This window comes from Neoarius graeffei, chromosome 15, assembly GCF_027579695.1.
Source record: "Neoarius graeffei isolate fNeoGra1 chromosome 15, fNeoGra1.pri, whole genome shotgun sequence".
Classification (NCBI taxonomy): Eukaryota; Metazoa; Chordata; class Actinopteri; order Siluriformes; family Ariidae; genus Neoarius; species Neoarius graeffei.
Window position 1 is genome coordinate 13,112,893 of NC_083583.1, and position 23,630 is coordinate 13,136,522.

At 43.7% G+C, this 23,630-nt stretch overlaps 1 protein-coding gene across 2 annotated transcripts in view; it reads left to right on the plus strand.

The window, feature by feature from the left end:
* Positions 1 to 23,630, plus strand: part of LOC132899179 (heterogeneous nuclear ribonucleoprotein L-like) — a 242,033-nt gene that overhangs the window by 199,912 nt on the left and 18,491 nt on the right. For both annotated transcript variants that reach the window (XM_060940878.1, XM_060940879.1), the window contains exons 7-10: positions 7,573 to 7,644; positions 8,049 to 8,263; positions 8,432 to 8,553; positions 22,852 to 23,053. In XM_060940878.1, coding sequence (XP_060796861.1) covers positions 7,573 to 7,644; positions 8,049 to 8,263; positions 8,432 to 8,553; positions 22,852 to 23,053 — 611 coding nt within the window. The remainder of the gene's footprint in view (positions 1 to 7,572; positions 7,645 to 8,048; positions 8,264 to 8,431; positions 8,554 to 22,851; positions 23,054 to 23,630) is intronic.

Genomic DNA, 23,630 nt, shown 5'->3' on the forward strand with positions numbered 1-23,630 from the left:
TTTGAAGTCGCGTAACAATGCTTGGTGCATTGCATCAGTGCGGAAATCCTCCTCATGTTTGCTTTCTTTCTTCTGCGAAAATCTCAAAACGGTGCCGAATAACAAGGCAGTCATGATTGTAAATAGCAAAACATGATCTTCCTCTGTTTGTGAGATGAACTTTCAAAAAAATTGTGCTTAATTGAATCATAAAAATTCATGTTTCTCAATTCATGTTTCTCGACTTTAGCAACCTGTCTTCCTCCATCCTCCTGTTTGTTTTCATTTGGATGTTTTACTGCTGGATGTGAAAGTGAGTGTTGTGCTCATTGTACCATTGTGAGCGCAGATGCACTTAGACAAGTCCAGGGGTTTTTTTTCTCCCAGCATTGTTCACTTTGCACAGTTGGGTTCTCATTACTCCATGAATATTTCCATTACTGGATCACAGCTGGATATAAATATCCTTTCCCCACATTTTCACTTCGGGTTGTCCTTTTTACTGATGAAATGTCCTGTCAAGTGGCTTGACCTGAATTGCAAAGAAGACACGACTGTTTAAAAAAAAAAAAGGGGGTCATTATGGGCAGCTCCAGGACACTTTTCAAAGAAAATAGCCATTCCAATTGTCCAAGGTTCTATTTTGCATTTTCCCTCCGGTGCAGTTTTTTGCCTTCTTGTCCTTCCACTTTGTCTTGTTTGTACTCTGACTCATAATATTATTGCCATTGGTCTTAAAAAATCTTTATAGAATTTTAGAATTGCTCTCAAAGTCAAAGTCCTTCCCACGCCTACAGTACCTGGTATTCCTAGGCAGTCTCCCACTCAAGTACTAACCAGGCCTAACTCTGATGGTGGCGCATCGGGCGGCACCGATCTCCGTAGCCCTCGGCCTCTCGCATAGCTAGGGTTACAGTGGGGGGCTAGTCCTCTGGTAACCACGAGAGTTTAACTCCCCATGCATATCTGTATTGCAGCGTGCCTTGCCAGATGGTAGTAGGTACCATTTTTATAATGGTCTTTGGTATGACCCGGCCGTGAATAGAACTCACGATCTCCTGATCGAGAGGCGGACACGCTACCACTAGGCCACTAGTCGGTTTAGAATTGCTCTAGAAAGTGCCAAATGTAGTGAATAGAAAAGATAAATAAAAATGTCTAATAAAACCACGTCAATAAAAACGTCGAAGACAAACACACAGAAATGATCTTCTCAAGATTGAGTTTTATATTTAAGATGCACAAAGCAGTTCAGTAAAATAATGAATTCAATCCTGCACTTAAAATCTTGATAGAAACTCGGGCATAGCCTCTTTGTTCTCACAAACATATATTATCTGACAGAGCTTAGGTTGATGACGTTCTTATTCACAGGCTGGTTTCGATCATGTCTATCCATGTACAGACATTCTGGTTGTATTGTGCGAAAGAAGAACCCTGTTATTTTTCCAAATTTAAGTAAATTTACAAAATAAAGGTGCATTTGGGATTATTTTTGATCAAGAAAAACCTGATGTCATTCAGTTCAGTTATTTTTTTGCAGGGCTTTCCCCAGAAAAAAATATCAGAGTGGTGCTACTGATGTGGAGCCCAGCCCTAAAGGGCTGGCCCGGCCCAGAGGGCCCTGAAGGCTGCTGGGGGTCCGGGGCATGCTCCCCTGGAAAAGTTTGAAATTAGAGACTTCAAATGGTGCATTCTGGTGGCATCTAGGGCTGATTTAGGCACAATTCAACATTATTAAATTCAGGCTTTCGTCTAAACGGGGGAACAGGGGTGCTGCGCCCTCTTACTCTCGGCGTGCGCCCCCTTACCGACTCCGTGAAAACATCCCAGCAAGACTCCGTGACAATGTGTCTGATCATCAAATACGTTATAATTGCTCCAAAAATATTCCAATCATAGTAGATACACCGCCAGACGGTGCAAAAACAATCCGAATTGGCGTTTTCCAGACTGAGGCGCCATGTTGTTTAGTTGTTTACTTGTCGCGGCTGCTCTCGCGAGATTTGACATGGGTTACATACAAGGTCAGCTGACTTGTAGAGCGAGAGTTCTCGAGACTGAATGACCTTTCACCCACCGGCGCGGGAGCTTTTGACAGAAGTAGTTCGCGAGTTGTTTTTGTTGACACTTGGGCATTTAAAGATGTCATGCCGCGGCACGAAACGGAAGAAAGCCAAAAACTGTCCGGAGCAGAAGATGATTACTTCTTTCTTTTTCAATGTTGACAGACAATTTGTTACAATTTCCCTCTCAGATAGCCTCAGAATGTCCCATTGGAGCATTTTTCAAAGGCTTGCACGGCGGGGGGGGATAACCGGCACCATCTCCCCCCCCCTCCCGCTTCGCTCCCTCGCCATGGTGAGCGCCCTCATACTAAATTTTTCTAGAAAAAACCCTGAAATTTACTGTTTTTTTACCTTGTCAAATATGCAAGGGGCAAAATTAGACTTGAAATGAAAACACTCCATAGTACGCCTCTTCCAGGATGCCAGGAACAGAATCAAAGGTCAAATCACAGAACAGCACCATCTAGCGACTAGCACGTGGTTTTATGTACTGTATGGTTGCGAATGCCAGTCAGTGCATACAACGAAACCCTTTATTTTCACTTCTGGGTTGAGTACCAGGATAGTCTACACCTATATATTACAATATTTTCCTATTTCTGTAGTTATTACTCATTTTCAGAGGGGAATAGGAGATATTTAGGTGCGGAAAGTACTCTGCATTGTTCAATTTATGGTATTGATTTTTTTTTTTCTTTTCTGGTGTGCAAGTGACAGCACGGCGCTGACGTCGCACAGCGCAGCAGAGCGCCGCATATCTGCGCTTTGGGGAAAGCCCTGTTTTGCATAGCGCTTTTGACAATACATATTGCCACAAAGCAGATTTACAAAAATCTGAATAGTAGATGTGGAATGCAGCTTTTCATGTTATTGAGAAACTGGAAGGTGCAAACTTTTCCTCTGTCCTAAAGACTTTCCTGTGGCAGAAAACCTGATTGTTACAAAGTGCTGACACTGGAGACTCCTTCCATAAATGTCAAATAAACATCTTCTTACAGCAAGCGTCACCATATCAGCAATATCAGAAAATTAATCAACGTCTTCTGATCAGTCAGATTTGAGAATTAAACAGCACTGTGGAATACAAGTTAATACAGTTATACAAGAGTTGAAGAGTAAAGACATGAAATCTCATCTACTACATCTTTATCATAACTGGTTTTTATGTACAGTCCTGTGCAAAAGTCTGAGGTGCATGTAAAGAAATGCTGTAGGCCAAAAATGGCTTAAAAATAATGAAATTAAATGTTTCAACATAAAAAAAAAATACTATAAACAGCAGTAAGCCATAATACATCAAGCAAAGTCAATATCTGGTATGAGACGACCCTTTGCTTTAAAAAAAAAAAAAGACAGTAGTCTCAGGTACAATGAGTGCAGTTTTATAAGGAAATGAGCTGTAGGTTTTACTGAGCATTTTGCAGAACCAGCCACAGTTCTTCTTTGGTTTGGAAAACAAATGTTTGGAACTCTAAAATGTTTTTGTACTGACTCGATAATGTAGAAGTCATAAAATAGAAATCTATAAGAAAGTTTGTCTGAAAAAAAATCGGGTGCCTAAGACTTTTGCACAGTACTATACATTGCCTGATATCCTGAAAGATTGACTTTGTTAATATGTAAGAACCAAAACTAGGCTTTCAGAATAGACTTCTGTCTTTTGTCTGCACTTCTTTTCATCCTCTGCAGTGATAAAAAACCACTTGCTGTCATTCCGTCAACAAATTCAATTAGAATCCTGATGTGCATGACAATAATAACAATAAAAGAAGCAGACCCGAAATACACCCCTGAGGTGTACCTGTGAATGTAACATTATCGACTCTCACTATCATTAGCTCAGTAAGAAAGCCATTCCCATTTTAAGCTTGTGAAGGTCTTCTTAATGAGTTTGCTCGGTGGAACAGATGTTGGAGGAAAGAAAAGAGCAAGACTGCAAATAATGTATTAGGAACACAGAACATGAACAGAAAGTCAAGATCTCAGTATTATAAGGTTCAATCTGGCATTCTGGAGAATGCAGTTTTCTCCTGTGATGTTATGATTTTGTTTTGTTTTCCTTTGTAAAATCTCTGGTTTTTCCTCCAAAAATGTGGTTTCGTAAGATTCTGTCTGCCAGCCAATCACTGTCCAGGAAGAAAGTAGGAAGAATGCGACGAGGAAGACCTTGACCAATCAGTATCCACATTCTGTTTACGATCTGACCAAAAAGAACAAAATGAAAGCCTCAGTATTAGTAAAAAAAAAAAAATGAAAGAAAAGAAAGATTTGGTTGTAGATGTTCTTCATATAATCCAGGAAAGAAATAAAAAGTAAGTGTATAAACAGTTGACAGTACAGGCTTACTGTCCTCACTGGTTTTACAGTGTATAAACGTTCTGTCATATTAAAAGCTCTTTAACGCAGTGGAAAGCTAATATTGTGTCTAACACCAGATAGCATCAGCATGAAATAATAAACTGAATAAACAGAACATTGTTAAGATGTTAGCATTGTTAAGACGTGTTCGTGCGGTTGCATAGAAACAAATGTACAGCATGTTTGAATGTATTTGTCATTGTTAAATATTTTACAATCAAAGGTTAAGGTAAAATGCTTAGTTGTTCAGGAACAACTTTACACTACCGTTCAAAAGTTTGGGGTCACTTTGAAATGTCCTTATTTTTGAAAGAAAAGCACTGTTCTTTTCAATGAAGATCACTTTAAACTAATCAGAAATCCACTCTATACATTGCTAATGTGGTAAATGACTATTCTAGCTGCAAATGTCTGGTTTTTGGTGCAATATCTCCATAGGTGTATAGAGGCCCATTTCCAGCAACTCTCACTCCAGTGTTCTAATGGTACAATGTGTTTGCTCATTGCCTCAGAAGGCTGATGGATGATTAGAAAACCCTTGTACAATCATGTTAGCACAGCTGAAAACAGTTGAGCTCTTTCGAGAAGCTATAAAACTGACCTTCCTTTGAGCAGATCGAGTTTCTGGAGCATCACATTTGTGGGGTCGATTAAATGCTCAAAATGGCCAGACAAATGTCTTGACTATATTTTCTATTCATTTTACAACTTATGGTGGTAAATAAAAGTGTGACTTTTCATAGAAAACACAAAATTGTCTGGGTGACCCCAAACTTTTGAATGGTAGTGTAGATCTTAGACAATACATTCAGAAACTACAAGGCAACTTGGTAGAGTGCATACTTCCTCCAAACCACATCTTCAGATTTGCATCAAAATCTAATCAGTTGTTTCTTGGCCCATGGATCACCTTTCCTCCAAATTTCATCCAAATCCATTCACTACTTTTTGAGTTATGTTGGGAACAAACAAATAAATGGAGGTAAAAACATAACCTCCTCCAACAAAGTTGGACGGGATACAGCCCGACGGGATACATTTACCACTTTTAACATCATCCACAACTGAGACAAGTATAGATCTTCCTTCGGCCATAAAAATCGACGAATGACATTCTCATTTGGAGAGAAAATGTGTCGATCATGCGAGCATAGCTTTCGTGCAACATTTGCTTGGCGGCGCTAATAATTCACCACGTGTTTTCTTGACCTTCCGAGCAGCATTTTGTGGTCTGTTGCTCAACAAATCTGGGAAATTCGCCAGTAATCTACAGTCGAGATTGTCTCCTGATGGATTCACAAGGTTCTGTATCATCTGTAGTCAGTGCCTGGAAAATGGACCATTTTGGGTTGCATGCACATGATTTCATGTCAGATTTACAGTAACTTCCCTCGGTCCAATTTCACTTTGGTTTGTATTTCCTGCATACAGAGGCTTGGTAGTGTAATGCAGCAGGTAGAACTCAAAATCCATAATCTGAGCATCTGGTATGAAAATCTGGTGGACTGATATGATTATAATGTGGTCTTAATTGGCTCAACATGTCTTTCTCTACTGAGTTTATTATCAGTTATTTGTTATTTTAATGAGATTAAAAAGATGAATAAGAAACAGTGAGAGAGAACCTTATCAAACCGAATGGTATTTAATCTTACAGAACAATAAGCTCCTCTGTTTGGCCGATGGGGGCGGCACGGTAGTGTGGTAGTTAGCACTGTCGCCTCACAGCAAGAAGGTCCAGGTTCGAGCCCAGCGGCCGATGTGGAGCTTGCATGTTCTTCCCGTGTCCGCGTGGGTTTCCTCCGGTTAGTCCAGTTTCCCCGACAGTCCAAAGACATGCAGGTTAGGTTAATTGGTGGCTCTAAATTGACCGTAGGTATGAATGTGAATGAGAATGGTTGTTTGTCTCTGTGTGTCAGCCCTGCGATGATCTGGCGACTTGTCCAGGGTGTACCCCGACTCTCGCCCGTAGTCAGCTGGGATAGGCTCCAGCTTGCCCGCGACCCTGCACAGGATAAGCGGCTACAGATAATGGATGGATGTTTGGCCAGTGTTCAAAATCTCACTTTCAGTTGTCCCGTAATTTTGATCATGTAAATGTGAAGAAACCTTAAAGTCAAGGTCTCGCTGTAAATGTAGAGCTCAAGCGCAAAAGCTTTTGATTGGTTCAGTCCAAAAATTGCGGCTTGATGGTGGTGCCGTCTTTCTGTTCAGCGTTTTTACACAAAACCAGACAAAGTTATTGGAAATCCCACTATATTCCTGGTTTTGTTTCAGAAACGACATGATAGACACCTGCCATGTCCCTTTTTTTTGGCAGATGCCGACAAGTCCATTTCAGCAAATCAGCATTCTGAAGCTAGTGACGTCATCCATCATGGCTGTGCCCATGATTTGTTGACCTTTCTCGGTTCGCTCACTCACTAAATTGACATTTATTTCACCAAATAATGCATTAAAACATGGAAAACATCGATGAACAGGTGACTGTATTGCAGGTTGGGTGTAAAAAGAAAACTACTTCAGCCATGTACTGTACTAAATTCAGATTTGTCCATTTTTGCAACAAAAAAAAAAAATGTGGAGTTTGTTTTTGCCACCAAAGGTGATCCAAAAGCTCATTTTAGCTTTGTTTGATTTTTCATATCAGGACAGTTAATGGCTGATTGCATATCAGTTCAGATTGCCCCGATATGAAATGGCCAGTTCTATGAGGGAATGAACTCAGACAAAACAAACAAAAACACTGATAAAAAGATGTCTGCTTTTGCCCCTGAACTCAAGTGTAGCATCTAGAGATATACTTGTCGTGTAGACCGTCTACTCCATATCTTATAATACTAACAACACAAAGTGTGCATTATTGATTTATTTATTTATAACATTAAAGTGGTAACCAGTTAAATGATCTGCTCGGCTACAGGAATGGATCTCTTGTGCTCCAGTTGCGCACCCGCTGCCATTTCACTGCTCATCACGCTTCACCTCTCATTGCTTTCTGTCTATGCATGCTTTTCCTAGGTCTGATGATTGTGTGTGTGTGTGTGTGTGTGTGTGTGTGTGTGTGTGTGTGTGTGTGTGTGTGTGTGTGTGTGGTTTATTTCAACTCTTTAGCACTTTCACACCCCCATTGTGCTTCTTCTCTGCATATGTGCTCTGATTACAGAACGCGGTAAAGGTAGACAGAGGCAGGCCATCCTGGGGGAGCATCCGTCCTCGTACAGCGACAACGGTTACGGTCAGTCTCCATCACTCTGTCTCGTCTTATCTTTCTTTTCCCCCTGTCGCTCTGCAGCTGTTTCTCAGCTCGAGTGATTAAGCTTTCTCACCCTCTGTCATGCAGATAAGTGGGAGGTAGAAGAGAAGGATGTAGGGCAGGAGGGAGAGATAGAGGAGAGAAACGCCTTGTTGAGAGAGGGAGGGGGAATGAGATAGCGTTCTGCTAAGCACGGTGTAATTAGCAGGACCTGCAAGGGAATCAGAGTGCATCAGACTAGAAAATAGTGTGTAATTTCTCTTGCTCCATCTTTCTTTTTCGGTTTCTGAAGCATTGCAGCAGAATCTTTACAGCTGCCTTGTGCGAATGACAGCTCTTCCTTTCTCTCTAACCCCCCCCCCCCCCTTCCCCCATTGGCTATCCAGGGTCACACTGCCCCCTGCTGCCTCTGCCCAGTAACACCAGGTTTAAGAGAAGTTCCCACGAGGTGCCCGACGTTGTAGCGTACCCTCTGCCCCAAACCTCCTCCTACATCGGCCACTCCTCCAGCTCTGTTGCCATGGTGAGCGGTCTGCATTCCACCAAGATGAACTGCACCCGCATCTTCAACCTCTTCTGTCTCTATGGTAACATTGAGAAGGTGAGCAGGCCGTGAGAGGAATAGTGCTGCAGTGTTTTGTCACTCATGACTTTTCCCTAACGAAAGTGGAACTGAAAGATAGACTAACTACAACGACCTATAAACAATATGATATGTAAGTCATCATCTCCATGCGATGCTGAAAATGTTGTCCGTGTTCTCTTACAGGTGAAATTCATGAAGAGCGTGCCTGGAACGGCCCTGGTGGAGATGGGCGATGAGTACGCGGTCGACCGTGCCATTACACATCTTAACAGCATCAAAGTCTTCAGCAAGAGGCTTAACGTATGGTATGGCTGCTCTTCTTTGACTAATCACACAAGCTCATTAATAAACCTAAGTGCGCAGTGTTTTTGAATCAAATCCTTATGTGATCCCCCCCACACCAAACCAGTTACCCCAAACGTGATTCGACTTTGCATGAAGTGAACCAACAATGTTGTGGATTTTTTTTTTTTTTTTAGTTGCAGTATTTTTTTATAACGGCCAGCTGCTAAACCGTGCCAAATGTCATGTGTTCTGGATATTTGAGCCAGTAAACAACCATAAACAACGGATTAAAAAAACCTACTTAAAAAACGTCAGACAAACTAGTTGTTTATAAAGAAAAATAACCTGCTCATCTATATCGCACAGTCTTCATATCTGTCTCCTTCATGCTCAGAAGATTTTTGTGATTTCTACTCTCACTTACCAAAGATTTATTTCCTTTTTTCCTATCACCATATTTCCGACCAATGAATGAAAGCGTTTTACGAGATGGTATTCATCCTTATGCACCCCTCCAGCGTTCCCCCGGGTTCTGAAAAATATTCTCCACTTTTTGCCTTGAAAAATTAAGTCAAAGAAGTATTCTTCACTTTTCTTTATTTTTCCTTCACTTAGTCTGTATTTTTTTAGTTACCAACTTATCAAAGTGGACTTTAATACAGGTTTATGCCAACCAAACTGGCACATTTCAAATATTTGTACAGAAAGACTTGATTTTGGGCCCCTGTGCACCAGCAAGGTCAAATAAACCTCTTTAGTTTGAGCTTACTGAAGGTTATTTTAGCAGGGAATTATTCTAAAGAGGTATTAAGACTCCCTTTAGTCTTTATTTCAACACAAAACTTGATTTACAACTCTGTACAATTACAGAGTTGAGAAGAGTCTGGGAACAACTAACATTGAAGGAATCCAAATTGAAAACAGAATGACACTGGATTTTTCATCACATGTTTGCCACAGGAACTCAACACGCCACACCGCCCGAAACATAGCTCTCTTCAGTCGCTTACCGGCTGACAGCACTTTCACTTTGGTGTTTTTTATTGACCCCTGTATTAGACACTGTCCGATGAGCTTGGGGACAGTTGGGGCTCTGAGTGTTTTTTACCGACCCCTGTATTACCGACACTGTCTGATGTGCTCAGGGACAGTCAGGGCTCTGAGTGATTTTTACCGACCCCTGTATTACTGACACTGTCCAATGTGCTTGGGGACAGTAGGGGCTCTGAGTGTTTTTTTACCGACCCCTGTATTACTGACACTGTCCATTGTGCTTCGGGACAGTAGGGTCTCTGAGTGTTTTTAACCGACCCCTGTATTAGACACTGTCGGATGTGCTTGGGGACAGTAGGGGCTCTGAGTGTTTTTAACCGACCCCTGTATTACTGACGCTGTCCGATGTGCTTGGAGACAGTAGGGGCTCTGAGTGTTTTTTACCGACCCCTGTATTACCGACACTGTCTGATGTGCTCAGGGACAGTCAGGGCTCTGAGTGATTTTTACCGACCCCTGTATTACTGACACTGTCCAATGTGCTTGGGGACAGTAGGGGCTCTGAGTGATTTTTACCGACCCCTGTATTAGACACTGTCCGATGTGCTTGGGGACAGTAGGGGCTCTGAGTGTTTTTAACCGACCCCTGTATTACTGACACTGTCCGATGTGCTTGGAGACAGTAGGGGCTCTGAGTGTTTTTTACCGACCCCTGTATTAGACACAGTCTGATGAGCTTGGGGACAGTTGGGGCTCTGAGTGTTTTTTACCGACCCCTGTATTACTGACACTGTCCGATGTGCTTGGGGACAGTAGGGGCTCTGAGTGTTTTTTACCGACCCCTGTATTAGACACAGTCTGATGAGCTTGGGGACAGTTGGGGCTCTGAGTGTTTTTTACCGACCCCTGTATTACTGACACTGTCCGATGTGCTTGGGGACAGTAGGGGCTCTGAGTGTTTTTAACCGACCCCTGTATTAGACACTGTCCAATGTGCTTGGGGACAGTAGGGGCTCTGAGTGTTTTTAACCGACCCCTGTATTAGACACAGTCTGATGAGCTTGGGGACAGTAGGGGCTCTGAGTGTTTTTAACCGACCCCTGTATTAGACACTGTCCAATGTGCTTGGGGACAGTAGGGGCTCTGAGTGTTTTTAACCGACCCCTGTATTAGACACAGTCTGATGAGCTTGGGGACAGTAGGGGCTCTGAGTGTTTTTAACCGACCCCTGTATTAGACACTGTCCGATGTGCTTGGAGACAGTAGGGGCTCTGAGTGTTTTTAACCGACCCCTGTATTAGATACAGTCTGATGAGCTTGGGGACAGTTGGGGCTCTGAGTGTTTTTTACCGACCCCTGTATTACTGACACTGTCCGATGTGCTTGGGGACAGTAGGGGCTCTGAGTGTTTTTAACCGACCCCTGTATTAGACACAGTCTGATGAGCTTGGGGACAGTCAGGGCTCTGAGTGTTTTTAACCGACCCCTGTATTACTGACACTGTCCGATGTGCTTGGAGACAGTAGGGGCTCTGAGTGTTTTTAACCGACCCCTGTATTAGACACTGTCCAATGTGCTTGGGGACAGTAGGGGCTCTGAGTGTTTTTAACCGACCCCTGTATTAGACACAGTCTGATGAGCTTGGGGACAGTAGGGGCTCTGAGTGTTTTTAACCGACCCCTGTATTAGACACTGTCCGATGTGCTTGGAGACAGTAGGGGCTCTGAGTGTTTTTAACCGACCCCTGTATTAGATACAGTCTGATGAGCTTGGGGACAGTTGGGGCTCTGAGTGTTTTTTACCGACCCCTGTATTACTGACACTGTCCGATGTGCTTGGGGACAGTAGGGGCTCTGAGTGTTTTTAACCGACCCCTGTATTAGACACAGTCTGATGAGCTTGGGGACAGTCAGGGCTCTGAGTGTTTTTAACCGACCCCTGTATTACTGACACTGTCCGATGTGCTTGGAGACAGTAGGGGCTCTGAGTGTTTTTAACCGACCCCTGTATTAGACACAGTCTGATGAGCTTGGGGACAGTTGGGGCTCTGAGTGTTTTTAACCGACCCCTGTATTAGACACTGTCCAATGTGCTTGGGGACAGTAGGGGCTCTGAGTGTTTTTAACCGACCCCTGTATTAGACACAGTCTGATGAGCTTGGGGACAGTTGGGGTTCTGAGTGTTTTTTATTGACCCCTGTATTACTGACACTGTCCGATGTGCTTGGGGACAGTAGGGGCTCTGAGTGTTTTTAACCGACCCCTGTATTAGACACTGTCCAATGTGCTTGGGGACAGTAGGGGCTCTGAGTGTTTTTAACCGACCCCTGTATTAGACACAGTCTGATGAGCTTGGGGACAGTTGGGGTTCTGAGTGTTTTTTATTGACCCCTGTATTACTGACACTGTCCGATGTGCTTGGGGACAGTAGGGGCTCTGAGTGTTTTTAACCGACCCCTGTATTAGACACTGTCCAATGTGCTTGGGGACAGTAGGGGCTCTGAGTGTTTTTAACCGACCCCTGTATTAGACACAGTCTGATGAGCTTGGGGACAGTTGGGGTTCTGAGTGTTTTTTATTGACCCCTGTATTACTGACACTGTCCGATGTGCTTGGGGACAGTAGGGGCTCTGAGTGTTTTTAACCAACCCCTGTATTAGACACTGTCCAATGTGCTTGGGGACAGTAGGGGCTCTGAGTGTTTTTAACCGACCCCTGTATTATACACAGTCTGATGAGCTTGGGGACAGTTGGGGTTCTGAGTGTTTTTTATTGACCCCTGTATTACTGACACTGTCCGATGTGCTTGGGGACAGTTGGGGCTCTGAGTGTTTTTTACCGACCCCTGTATTACTGACACTGTCCGATGTGCTTGGGGACAGTAGGGGCTCTGAGTGTTTTTTACCGACCCCTGTATTAGACACAGTCTGATGAGCTTGGGGACAGTTGGGGCTCTGAGTGTTTTTTACCGACCCCTGTATTACTGACACTGTCCGATGTGCTTGGGGACAGTAGGGGCTCTGAGTGTTTTTAACCGACCCCTGTATTAGACACTGTCCAATGTGCTTGGGGACAGTAGGGGCTCTGAGTGTTTTTAACCGACCCCTGTATTAGACACAGTCTGATGAGCTTGGGGACAGTAGGGGCTCTGAGTGTTTTTAACCGACCCCTGTATTAGACACTGTCCGATGTGCTTGGAGACAGTAGGGGCTCTGAGTGTTTTTAACCGACCCCTGTATTAGATACAGTCTGATGAGCTTGGGGACAGTTGGGGCTCTGAGTGTTTTTTACCGACCCCTGTATTACTGACACTGTCCGATGTGCTTGGGGACAGTAGGGGCTCTGAGTGTTTTTAACCGACCCCTGTATTAGACACAGTCTGATGAGCTTGGGGACAGTCAGGGCTCTGAGTGTTTTTAACCGACCCCTGTATTACTGACACTGTCCGATGTGCTTGGAGACAGTAGGGGCTCTGAGTGTTTTTAACCGACCCCTGTATTAGACACAGTCTGATGAGCTTGGGGACAGTTGGGGCTCTGAGTGTTTTTTACCGACCCCTGTATTACTGACACTGTTCGATGTGCTTGGGGACAGTAGGGGCTCTGAGTGTTTTTAACCGACCCCTGTATTAGACACTGTCCAATGTGCTTGGGGACAGTAGGGGCTCTGAGTGTTTTTAACCGACCCCTGTATTAGACACAGTCTGATGAGCTTGGGGACAGTTGGGGCTCTGAGTGTTTTTAACCGACCCCTGTATTAGACACTGTCCAATGTGCTTGGGGACAGTAGGGGCTCTGAGTGTTTTTAACCGACCCCTGTATTAGACACAGTCTGATGAGCTTGGGGACAGTTGGGGTTCTGAGTGTTTTTTATTGACCCCTGTATTACTGACACTGTCCGATGTGCTTGGGGACAGTAGGGGCTCTGAGTGTTTTTAACCGACCCCTGTATTAGACACTGTCCAATGTGCTTGGGGACAGTAGGGGCTCTGAGTGTTTTTAACCGACCCCTGTATTAGACACAGTCTGATGAGCTTGGGGACAGTTGGGGTTCTGAGTGTTTTTTATTGACCCCTGTATTACTGACACTGTCCGATGTGCTTGGGGACAGTAGGGGCTCTGAGTGTTTTTAACCGACCCCTGTATTAGACACTGTCCAATGTGCTTGGGGACAGTAGGGGCTCTGAGTGTTTTTAACCGACCCCTGTATTAGACACAGTCTGATGAGCTTGGGGACAGTTGGGGTTCTGAGTGTTTTTTATTGACCCCTGTATTACTGACACTGTCCGATGTGCTTGGGGACAGTAGGGGCTCTGAGTGTTTTTAACCAACCCCTGTATTAGACACTGTCCAATGTGCTTGGGGACAGTAGGGGCTCTGAGTGTTTTTAACCGACCCCTGTATTATACACAGTCTGATGAGCTTGGGGACAGTTGGGGTTCTGAGTGTTTTTTATTGACCCCTGTATTACTGACACTGTCCGATGTGCTTGGGGACAGTTGGGGCTCTGAGTGTTTTTTACCGACCCCTGTATTACTGACACTGTCCGATGTGCTTGGGGACAGTAGGGGCTCTGAGTGTTTTTTACCGACCCCTGTATTAGACACAGTCTGATGAGCTTGGGGACAGTTGGGGCTCTGAGTGTTTTTTACCGACCCCTGTATTACTGACACTGTCCGATGTGCTTGGGGACAGTAGGGGCTCTGAGTGTTTTTAACCGACCCCTGTATTAGACACTGTCCAATGTGCTTGGGGACAGTAGGGGCTCTGAGTGTTTTTAACCGACCCCTGTATTAGACACAGTCTGATGAGCTTGGGGACAGTAGGGGCTCTGAGTGTTTTTAACCGACCCCTGTATTAGACACTGTCCGATGTGCTTGGAGACAGTAGGGGCTCTGAGTGTTTTTAACCGACCCCTGTATTAGATACAGTCTGATGAGCTTGGGGACAGTTGGGGCTCTGAGTGTTTTTTACCGACCCCTGTATTACTGACACTGTCCGATGTGCTTGGGGACAGTAGGGGCTCTGAGTGTTTTTAACCGACCCCTGTATTAGACACAGTCTGATGAGCTTGGGGACAGTCAGGGCTCTGAGTGTTTTTAACCGACCCCTGTATTACTGACACTGTCCGATGTGCTTGGAGACAGTAGGGGCTCTGAGTGTTTTTAACCGACCCCTGTATTAGACACAGTCTGATGAGCTTGGGGACAGTTGGGGCTCTGAGTGTTTTTTACCGACCCCTGTATTACTGACACTGTTCGATGTGCTTGGGGACAGTAGGGGCTCTGAGTGTTTTTAACCGACCCCTGTATTAGACACTGTCCAATGTGCTTGGGGACAGTAGGGGCTCTGAGTGTTTTTAACCGACCCCTGTATTAGACACAGTCTGATGAGCTTGGGGACAGTTGGGGTTCTGAGTGTTTTTTATTGACCCCTGTATTACTGACACTGTCCGATGTGCTTGGGGACAGTAGGGGCTCTGAGTGTTTTTAACCGACCCCTGTATTAGACACTGTCCAATGTGCTTGGGGACAGTAGGGGCTCTGAGTGTTTTTAACCGACCCCTGTATTAGACACAGTCTGATGAGCTTGGGGACAGTTGGGGTTCTGAGTGTTTTTTATTGACCCCTGTATTACTGACACTGTCCGATGTGCTTGGGGACAGTAGGGGCTCTGAGTGTTTTTAACCAACCCCTGTATTAGACACTGTCCAATGTGCTTGGGGACAGTAGGGGCTCTGAGTGTTTTTAACCGACCCCTGTATTATACACAGTCTGATGAGCTTGGGGACAGTTGGGGTTCTGAGTGTTTTTTATTGACCCCTGTATTACTGACACTGTCCGATGTGCTTGGGGACAGTTGGGGCTCTGAGTGTTTTTTACCGACCCCTGTATTACTGACACTGTCCGATGTGCTTGGGGACAGTAGGGGCTCTGAGTGTTTTTAACCGACCCCTGTATTAGACACAGTCTGATGAGCTTGGGGACAGTTGGGGCTCTGAGTGTTTTTTACCGACCCCTGTATTAGACACTGTCCAATGTGCTTGGGGACAGTAGGGGCTCTGAGTGTTTTTAACCGACCCCTGTATTAGACACTGTCTGATGTGCTCGGGGACGGTCAGGGCTCTGAGTGTTTTTTACCGACCCCTGTATTAATGACACTGTCCAATGTGCTTGGGGACGGTAGGGGCTCTGAGTGTTTTTAATCAACCCCTGTATTAGACACTATCTGATGTGCTCGGGGACGGTCAGGGCTCTGAGTGTTTTTAACCGACCCCTGTATTAGACACTGTCTGATGTGCTCGGGGATGGTAGGGGCTCTGAGTGTGCCTCTCCCTTGGCTGTTTCAGCCCTGAAATCATCTTCAGTGCTTGAAGAAGACCGCTCAAAAAAACTTCCTCAGTTTAGACTACACCATTGTTTGGTTCACGCAGAGATAATTACACCACCACACCAGGCCGATTAAGTCAAAAGCTGCGATTGGTCAAAAGCTTGGTGCTCATTTGATCATTATGTGTAGTCGATTTTTATTGGTCACAGCACGTCTTCTTTTTTTTTTTTTTTTTTTGGGCTTTGTGGTTCATTTCATCATCTGCAATGGGTGCCAACAATGCCAGAGCCATCCGTGGCTGGGACCCAAGAGAGCAAAATTGGCCATGCTCTCAGGTTGAGAGGGATAACATACTTTCTCCCCTGTCAATCATGATAGCACTAGCCGATCACAGGCCTCTTTGAGCTCAGGCATGCAAACTAGGGCAGGAAAGATGCAGAGGTTGGTTTCAGAAGCAGCATGTGCTAGTGATAGGGGAGAGTTAGCTAGTTGGTGGGAATTGGCAAGACCAAACTGAGGTCAAAATGGGGGGAAAAACAAAAAAATATATAAAAATCATGTGGAATGTGAAACCAAACCAGTCAGTTTTGCGTATCATTTTCACTCTGATTCCAATCAGGAATGGATGCATGTTTGTAGTCTAATTAGAGCAAATGACATTATTCTAATTGCGTGACTATGAATTTTCACTCTGCATTAATGGACCCGTGTCCTATTAAGTTCAGGCATTTTTGTATAATTCATGGGATGTTATAAACTCATGCCTAAATTGTTGTAGTGTGCTTTATTCTTCTTTTTGCATTTCACAGTTGGTTCTGACTGACTCCCCTCACTTGTTATTAATATTCATAAAGCAGACCCTGTGCTGCTTGTTAATATGCATTAGCTTGCTAATAGCCTTCTTAACGAATGGAGGACGCATTTGAAATGTCAACACACGCAGACCTCTTATTTGAAGTCGATGTCCGTAACCTGAACAGATTCATCTTTAGTGTCGTACAACCCCGAGATAAATCAGCTGCTTACAGTCGCAGTGCCGCGTGCATGCGTTTTGTGAGCTATGGACTGTGAGAAGTTAGAGAGCAGTGAGAAATTTTCTGGGGAAGAAAAAAAAAAAAACATTTCCCAGATGTTATGAAATGGGAACAAACAAAAATGGCTCATTTTTCCAGGCTCGTGTCAGTAGTCATTTTGAATCCTTTTTTTTCCTTTTACTGTAGAGTTGTGTGCATCATCCCAAGTCTCGTACTAAAAAGTAGCGCGCCATCAGCTGTTTCATTATATAATGCTAGTATGTAGTTTGGGACGCAGCTAGTGTGTGTGTGTTGCTTGTGCTGTATGTTGATTGGCCCCCATGGACCATCGCGAGCTATTAATACATGTCTCTTGTGTGAAGAAGATAAAGCCTGTGATTGTTAATGGTGTGTAAAAATAGACTGGGCCTACATTAGTGAGCAACAAGATACTCGCAAGACTTGTAGTTTGTCTTAGTTAGCAGTTAGCAGATCAGTTGCTCACAGAGAAACAGGAAAAGACGTAATATAAAGCGTATGTGAGTCTTACACACAGTGGTACGGTGGTGTAGTGGTTAGCACTGTTGCCTTACAGCATGAAGGTTCTGGGTTCAAACCTCACGGCTGATAGGGGCCTTTCTGTGTAGAGTTTGCATGTCTGTGTGGGTTTCCTCCGGGTGCTCTGGTTTCCCCCCACAGTCCAAAGACATGCAGATTAGCTAAAAATACCCAGCCACTGGGGTTGCACAAGCCAGTGGATATTTAGTGCCAGTCCCAAGCCCAGATAGACTGGGAAGGGTTGCGTCAGGAAGGGCATCTGGTGTAAAACCTATGCCAAATCAAATCATGATGATCTACTGTGGCGACCCCTAATGGAAAGAAGTCGAAAGAAGAAGAATAAAGGATGTGATTCTTAGGCCCAATCCCAATTCTAATTTCTACCCCTACCCCTTCCCCTCCCCCTTCCCCTTGGCCCTTCCCCTTGAAACTGAGCTACAAGGGATAGGGCTTGAAATTCAACCCCTACGTATTGGGATAGCCCTTCAACGATCGCATACGTCATCGCGTACCTCTGTCAGCGTTTACGTTAGCAAAACGCAACCAAATGCGTCACTGGCTGCGACCAGCCGCTACAGTCAGAGCCAGAGGCAGAAATCTCTGCTGGCAGGGTGTGATTTGTTAACTAACACCACTGAATGGGATATCTTTGGCGCTTCGTGCACCACATCCGACAGAATGAGGTGTCAGAACACTCATGTAAACAATAAAAGCGAGAATAACAGAACAAAACGTACGCAGTCAAGCAACCGAAAACAATACTCACTCCCAAAGCTTTTTAGCAGCAGCTTGGATTTCAGAAATCGCTGCTCATTCTCAGCTCGAAAGCGAATCAAGCGGCGTGTTTCCTCTGGATAACAACTTAAAACACGTAAATAATGGAGAAAATACATTTATGACAATCTTTCGCCGCGGGAACCGCCATCTTTCTGAAATCCGCATGAAATCTCGCTGAAATCCGCATGGCATTGTGGGAAATCACTCAAACCCCTTCGTTCGGAGTCAGCTCCAGGAAAATCTCCGTTTGGAGGGGTACAGAAGCCCTACCCCTTCCCCTACCCCTCCGCGTTAACTGGGATTGGGATACCCCTACCCCTTCACGTGAACGCGCAAAATGGAGGGGAAGGGCCAAGGGGTTGGTCCAAGGGGTGAAATGGGATTCGGCCTTACACACTACTTTTTTTTAAAAATGTATTTACATGGGCGGCACGGTGGCGTAGTGGTTAGCGCTGTCGCCTCACAGCAAGAAGGTCCCAGGTTCGAGCCCCGTGGCCGGCGAGGGCCTTTCTGTGTGGAGTTTGCATGTTCTCCCCGTGTCCGCGTGGGTTTCCTCCGGGTGCTCCGGTTTCCCCCACAGTCCAAAGACATGCAGGTTAGGTTAACTGGTGACTCTAAATTGACCGTAGGTGTGAATGTGAGTGTGAATGGTTGTCTGTGTCTATGTGTCAGCCCTGTGATGACCTGGCGACTTGTCCAGGGTGTACCCCGCCTTTCACCCGTAGTCAGCTGGGATAGGCTCCAGCTTGCCTGCGACCCTGTAGAACAGGATAAAGCGGCTAGAGATAATGAGATGAGATGAGATGTTAAGCTTCATTGGCAGATTAGTAAAGCAGGTTAGCTGTACTAGCGATGTACACTAACAAGAGGCAGCAGCAGTCTCTTCTTCTTCCTTCTGAGCTTTGATTTTCTTCCTAATGTCTCTATACATGTTTAATGAAAGGATGATATGATATATGGATAATATGGATGACAGGATGATATGATATTTAACAATTTTTGCTGAAGGTGAAGTGAATATCGGTGAACAATAACTGAGACGAACTTGAGGTTATTATTCACCGATACTCACTGATCCTGAGGTGGATAATTGTTTTAGTATAAACACACAGGTGATTATTTAACAAAATTGTATTAAAAAATGTATTTCAAACTTCAAAAGCGGCATGCAAATGTAATGCGTAAATGTAAGACTTGTGTCACTTATCTACGCCGAGTCACATAAAATACTTTGATTTGAAATCAATAAAATAAATCACAATTCCACCTTACCTTTGAATAGTTTTAGACCAAACTTCGTAGCATCTTTAGTGCTTTTAGAAACAGCATTTCCTTTCATAATTTCTAATTCTTCCTCACTTACGGTGACGAAGCGATCGGCCGCCAATTTGCCGAGTCGCTCGAGGTGATTATCAAGAAATAGTCTGAATTTCTTGACCAATCAGCGTGCACGATTTTCTATAATCACCTCTGTATTTATACTACATAGACAATATTACACGGTGGCGCGAAGATATGCAGTTTATCTCCGAATGGTGAATATATTTTTCATGTATTTTTTAACACGAGAAGATAAACTTCATATCTTTGGGCCACCGTGTAATGTTATTTATATTATATGGACACACACACACACACACACACAAAAAAAAAAAAAATACGCAAGTTAATCAAAAGAATTTTAATTTTGAACTGGTTCACCATTTTGACAAGTCAGCAGGAAAACGCTGGGAGTGACATCATCGGAGTGAAATATTGAGAAATACATCACTCAGATCCGCGATGCATTTCATGATAAACTTCATATCTTCAAGTCAGCGTGTGATTTTCTTTTTATTCTCTCGACACATTCACAAATAAAAAGTACCCAAGTTTATCAAAACAATTCATCGATTTCCTCACGAATGAAGGTATTGGAAAATATATTACTCAGTGTCCTGGATGTACAGTGGTGCTTGAAAGTTTGTGAACCCTTTAGAATTTTCTATATTTCTGCATAAATATGACCTAAAACATCATCAGATTTTCACACAAGTCCTAAAAGTAGATAAAGAGAACCCAGTTAAACAAATGAGACAAAAATATTATACTTGGTCATTTATTTATTGAGGAAAATGATCCAATATTACATATCTGTGAGTGGCAAAAGTATGTGAACCTCTAGGATTAGCAGTTAATTTGAAGGTGAAATTAGAATCAGGTGTTTACAATCAGTGGGATGACAACCAGGTGTGAGTGGGCACCCTGTTTTATTTAAAGAACAGGGATCTATCAAAGTCTGAGCTTCACAACACATGTTTGTGGAAGTGCATCATGGCACGAACAAAGGAGATTTCTGAGGACCTCAGAAAAAGTGTTGTTGATGCTCATCATGCTGGAAACGGTTACAAAACCATCTCTAAAGAGTTCGGACTCCACCAATCCACAGTCAGACAGATTGTGTACAAATGGAGGAAATTCAAGACCATTGTTACACTCCCCAGGAGTGGTCAACCAACAAAGATCACTTCAAGAGCACGGCGTGTAATAGTCGGCGAGGTCACAAAGGACCCCAGGGTAACTTCTAAGCAACTGAAGGACTCTCTCACATTGGCTAATGTTAATATTCATGAGTCCACCATCAGGAGAACACTGAGCAACAATGGTGTGCATGGCAGGGTTGCAAAGAGAAAGCCACTGCTCTCCAAAAAGAACATTGCTGCTCGTCTGCAGTTTGCTGAAGATCACGTGGATAAGCCAGAAGGCTATTGGAAAAATGTTTTGTGGATGGATGAGACCAAAATAGAACTTTTTGGTTTAAATGAGAAGCGTTAAGTTTGGAGAAAGGAAAACACTGCATTCCAGCATAAGAACCTCATCCCATCTGTGAAACATGACAGTGGTACTATCATGGGTTGGGCCTGTTTTGCTGCATCTGGGCCAGGACGGCTTGCCATCATTGAGGGAACAATGAATTCTGAATTATACCAGCAAATTCTAAAGGAAAATGTCAGGACATCTGTCCATGGATCAAGAGGAGGTGGGTCATGCAGCAAGACAACGACCCTAAGCACACAAGTCGTTCTACCAAAGAATGGTTAAAGAAGAATAAAGTTAATGTTTTGGAATGGCCAAGTCAAAGTCCTGACCTTAATCCAATCGAAATGTTGTGGAAGGACCTGAAGCGAGCAGTTCATGTGAGGAAACCCACCAACATCCCAGAGTTGAAGCTGTTCTGTACGGAGGAATGGGCTAAAATTCCTCCAAGCCGGTGTGCAGGACTGATCAACAGTTACCGCAAACGTTTAGTTGCAGTCATTGCTGCACAAGGGGGTCACACCAGATACTGAAAGCAAAGGTTCACATACTTTTGCCACTCACAGCTATGTAATATTGGATCATTTTCCTCAATAAATAAATGACCAAGTAACATATTTTTGTCTCATTTGCTTAACTGGGTTCTCTTTATCTACTTTTAGGACTTGTGTGAAAACCTGATGATGTTTTAGGTCATATTTATGCAGAAATATAGAAAATTCTAAAGGGTTCACAAACTTTCAAGCACCACTGTAGTTTGTATGAAAAATATGAGTGGCACATTTCCCAGTAAAACACTTGCGTCTATATAATAAGATATGATATGATGTGATATGATGATATATGTCAAATATCATGCCTATTTTGCAAAGAGTTGATAAAATCTGTGTCACTCACATACATACATAGAAAATGAACAGTCACATATTGCTTTATTTAGTGTGAATGTAGATTTATAGTAAAAAAAAAAGAGTGCGGGGGTTAATTTCCATATTCTAGGGCTTTTAATCATGCTTTATTGTTTGAACGATGAAGCTTTATATGTTAAGAACTCCATTACGTAAACTTCCAGCATTTAACTGCTCTTCATCATCTATGTCGTGTTAAACACTTAAAGAATTCTTTGCCTCATTTTTTCCCTCATCGTATTTTCCTCGAGAGCCCTTCGGGGATGAAGAGACGTCTCATTGAATCGACCCACTTCATCCATCAAGATAATTCGCTGGCGTAGAAGCAAATTGACTTAAGAGAAAGTGTAGCATGCAAATGCTAACCTGTCATTTCATTAACCTAACCAGTGCGTTTCTTCCAAAAAGATGCTGTTTTTGATCATCTGGCTCTTAAAGCATGGGCATGTAGAGAACCGGAGAAGGAGAAGGTGCCAAAGATGCTGTTGCGCAACAGTGATTTTTAGCTGCTGTGTGCGTTTACATAAGCCGTGTATCTGTACCTCTGCACTGCCAAATTGGCGTGGATTTATACTGAGGATGAGCAGTAACCATTTTAACGAGCTGAAAAATACACTCGCAGCTGAAAGCCGAGCCGTTTATAATAACATATAGCTCTCGCGGTTGTCTGACTTTTTTGTTTCTAGCCGGGAGCCATGTCTCCTTTCGTTGCCTGTGTTGTCGTTTCCAGAAAAACACCGAAGTGCTTTTTTTTCAGTGCTCTAAATTTGTCTTTCCTGACTGATGCTGCCTTCACTTGTGAAGGATGATAATCACTTTCTCTCCTTTGTGTTCTCCTCTACCATTTAGTTTGCCTGTTTGTTTCTTGTCTGTCTTTGATTGAAATGTCTATCATTTTCTGCCTTCTATCGTGTCCTTAATCCTCCTCTCTCTCTCTCTCTGCAGTGTGTCCAAGCAGCATGCAGTCATCCCCAGCCAGGTCTTTGAGCTGGAGGACGGTTCGAGCAGCTACAAAGACTTCGCCATGACTCGCAACAACCGCTTCACCAGCGCTGGGCAGGCGTCCAAAAACATCATCCAGCCTCCTTCATGTGTGCTGCACTTCTACAATGTCCCTCCCTCCATCTCTGAGGACGACCTGCAGAGGGTTAGTGCTGTTTGGACAAGAATTTTAGAATGCAGGAGCAAAGCGGCGATGGCATTAAAAAGAGTAGAGCCGATCCGTCAGTGCAGCTGTTAAACCCACGAACGTCCACCCACGCTCCGCCACTGTCACCTGCTGCAATCCGAACACGCCTTCTGTTAAGCTCTGATAACATTTAGCGCTGGTAGAAATGCCAGTTGCCATGATAACCATGATAACGATGATGGATGAATTCCCTTCCATAAATATAGTGTATTTTAGTGCATTTTGAAGTGCATTAAGTGATGAAAAAAACACAGTGGAGTGGCGTGATGAAGCAGAATTCCTGTTACCTGGTTCCTCTTGCCATCACTCGCGTTGGTTTTAATTTGTTGAGCAATGGCACGTCATAATTTTTATCCATTTATAGTTCTTTTTCTGCTGTTATCACTTAAATTAGAGTAGCTAGAAACAGTCATTCCTTCACCACCATCTTATTTTTCTCTCATTTGAAGTTAATAAAACAAATAAATGCAGCTCGTCATGTTACCGAGAAACCAGAAAACGCCTAATCCTGTCTTAAAGACTCTTCCATGTTGGA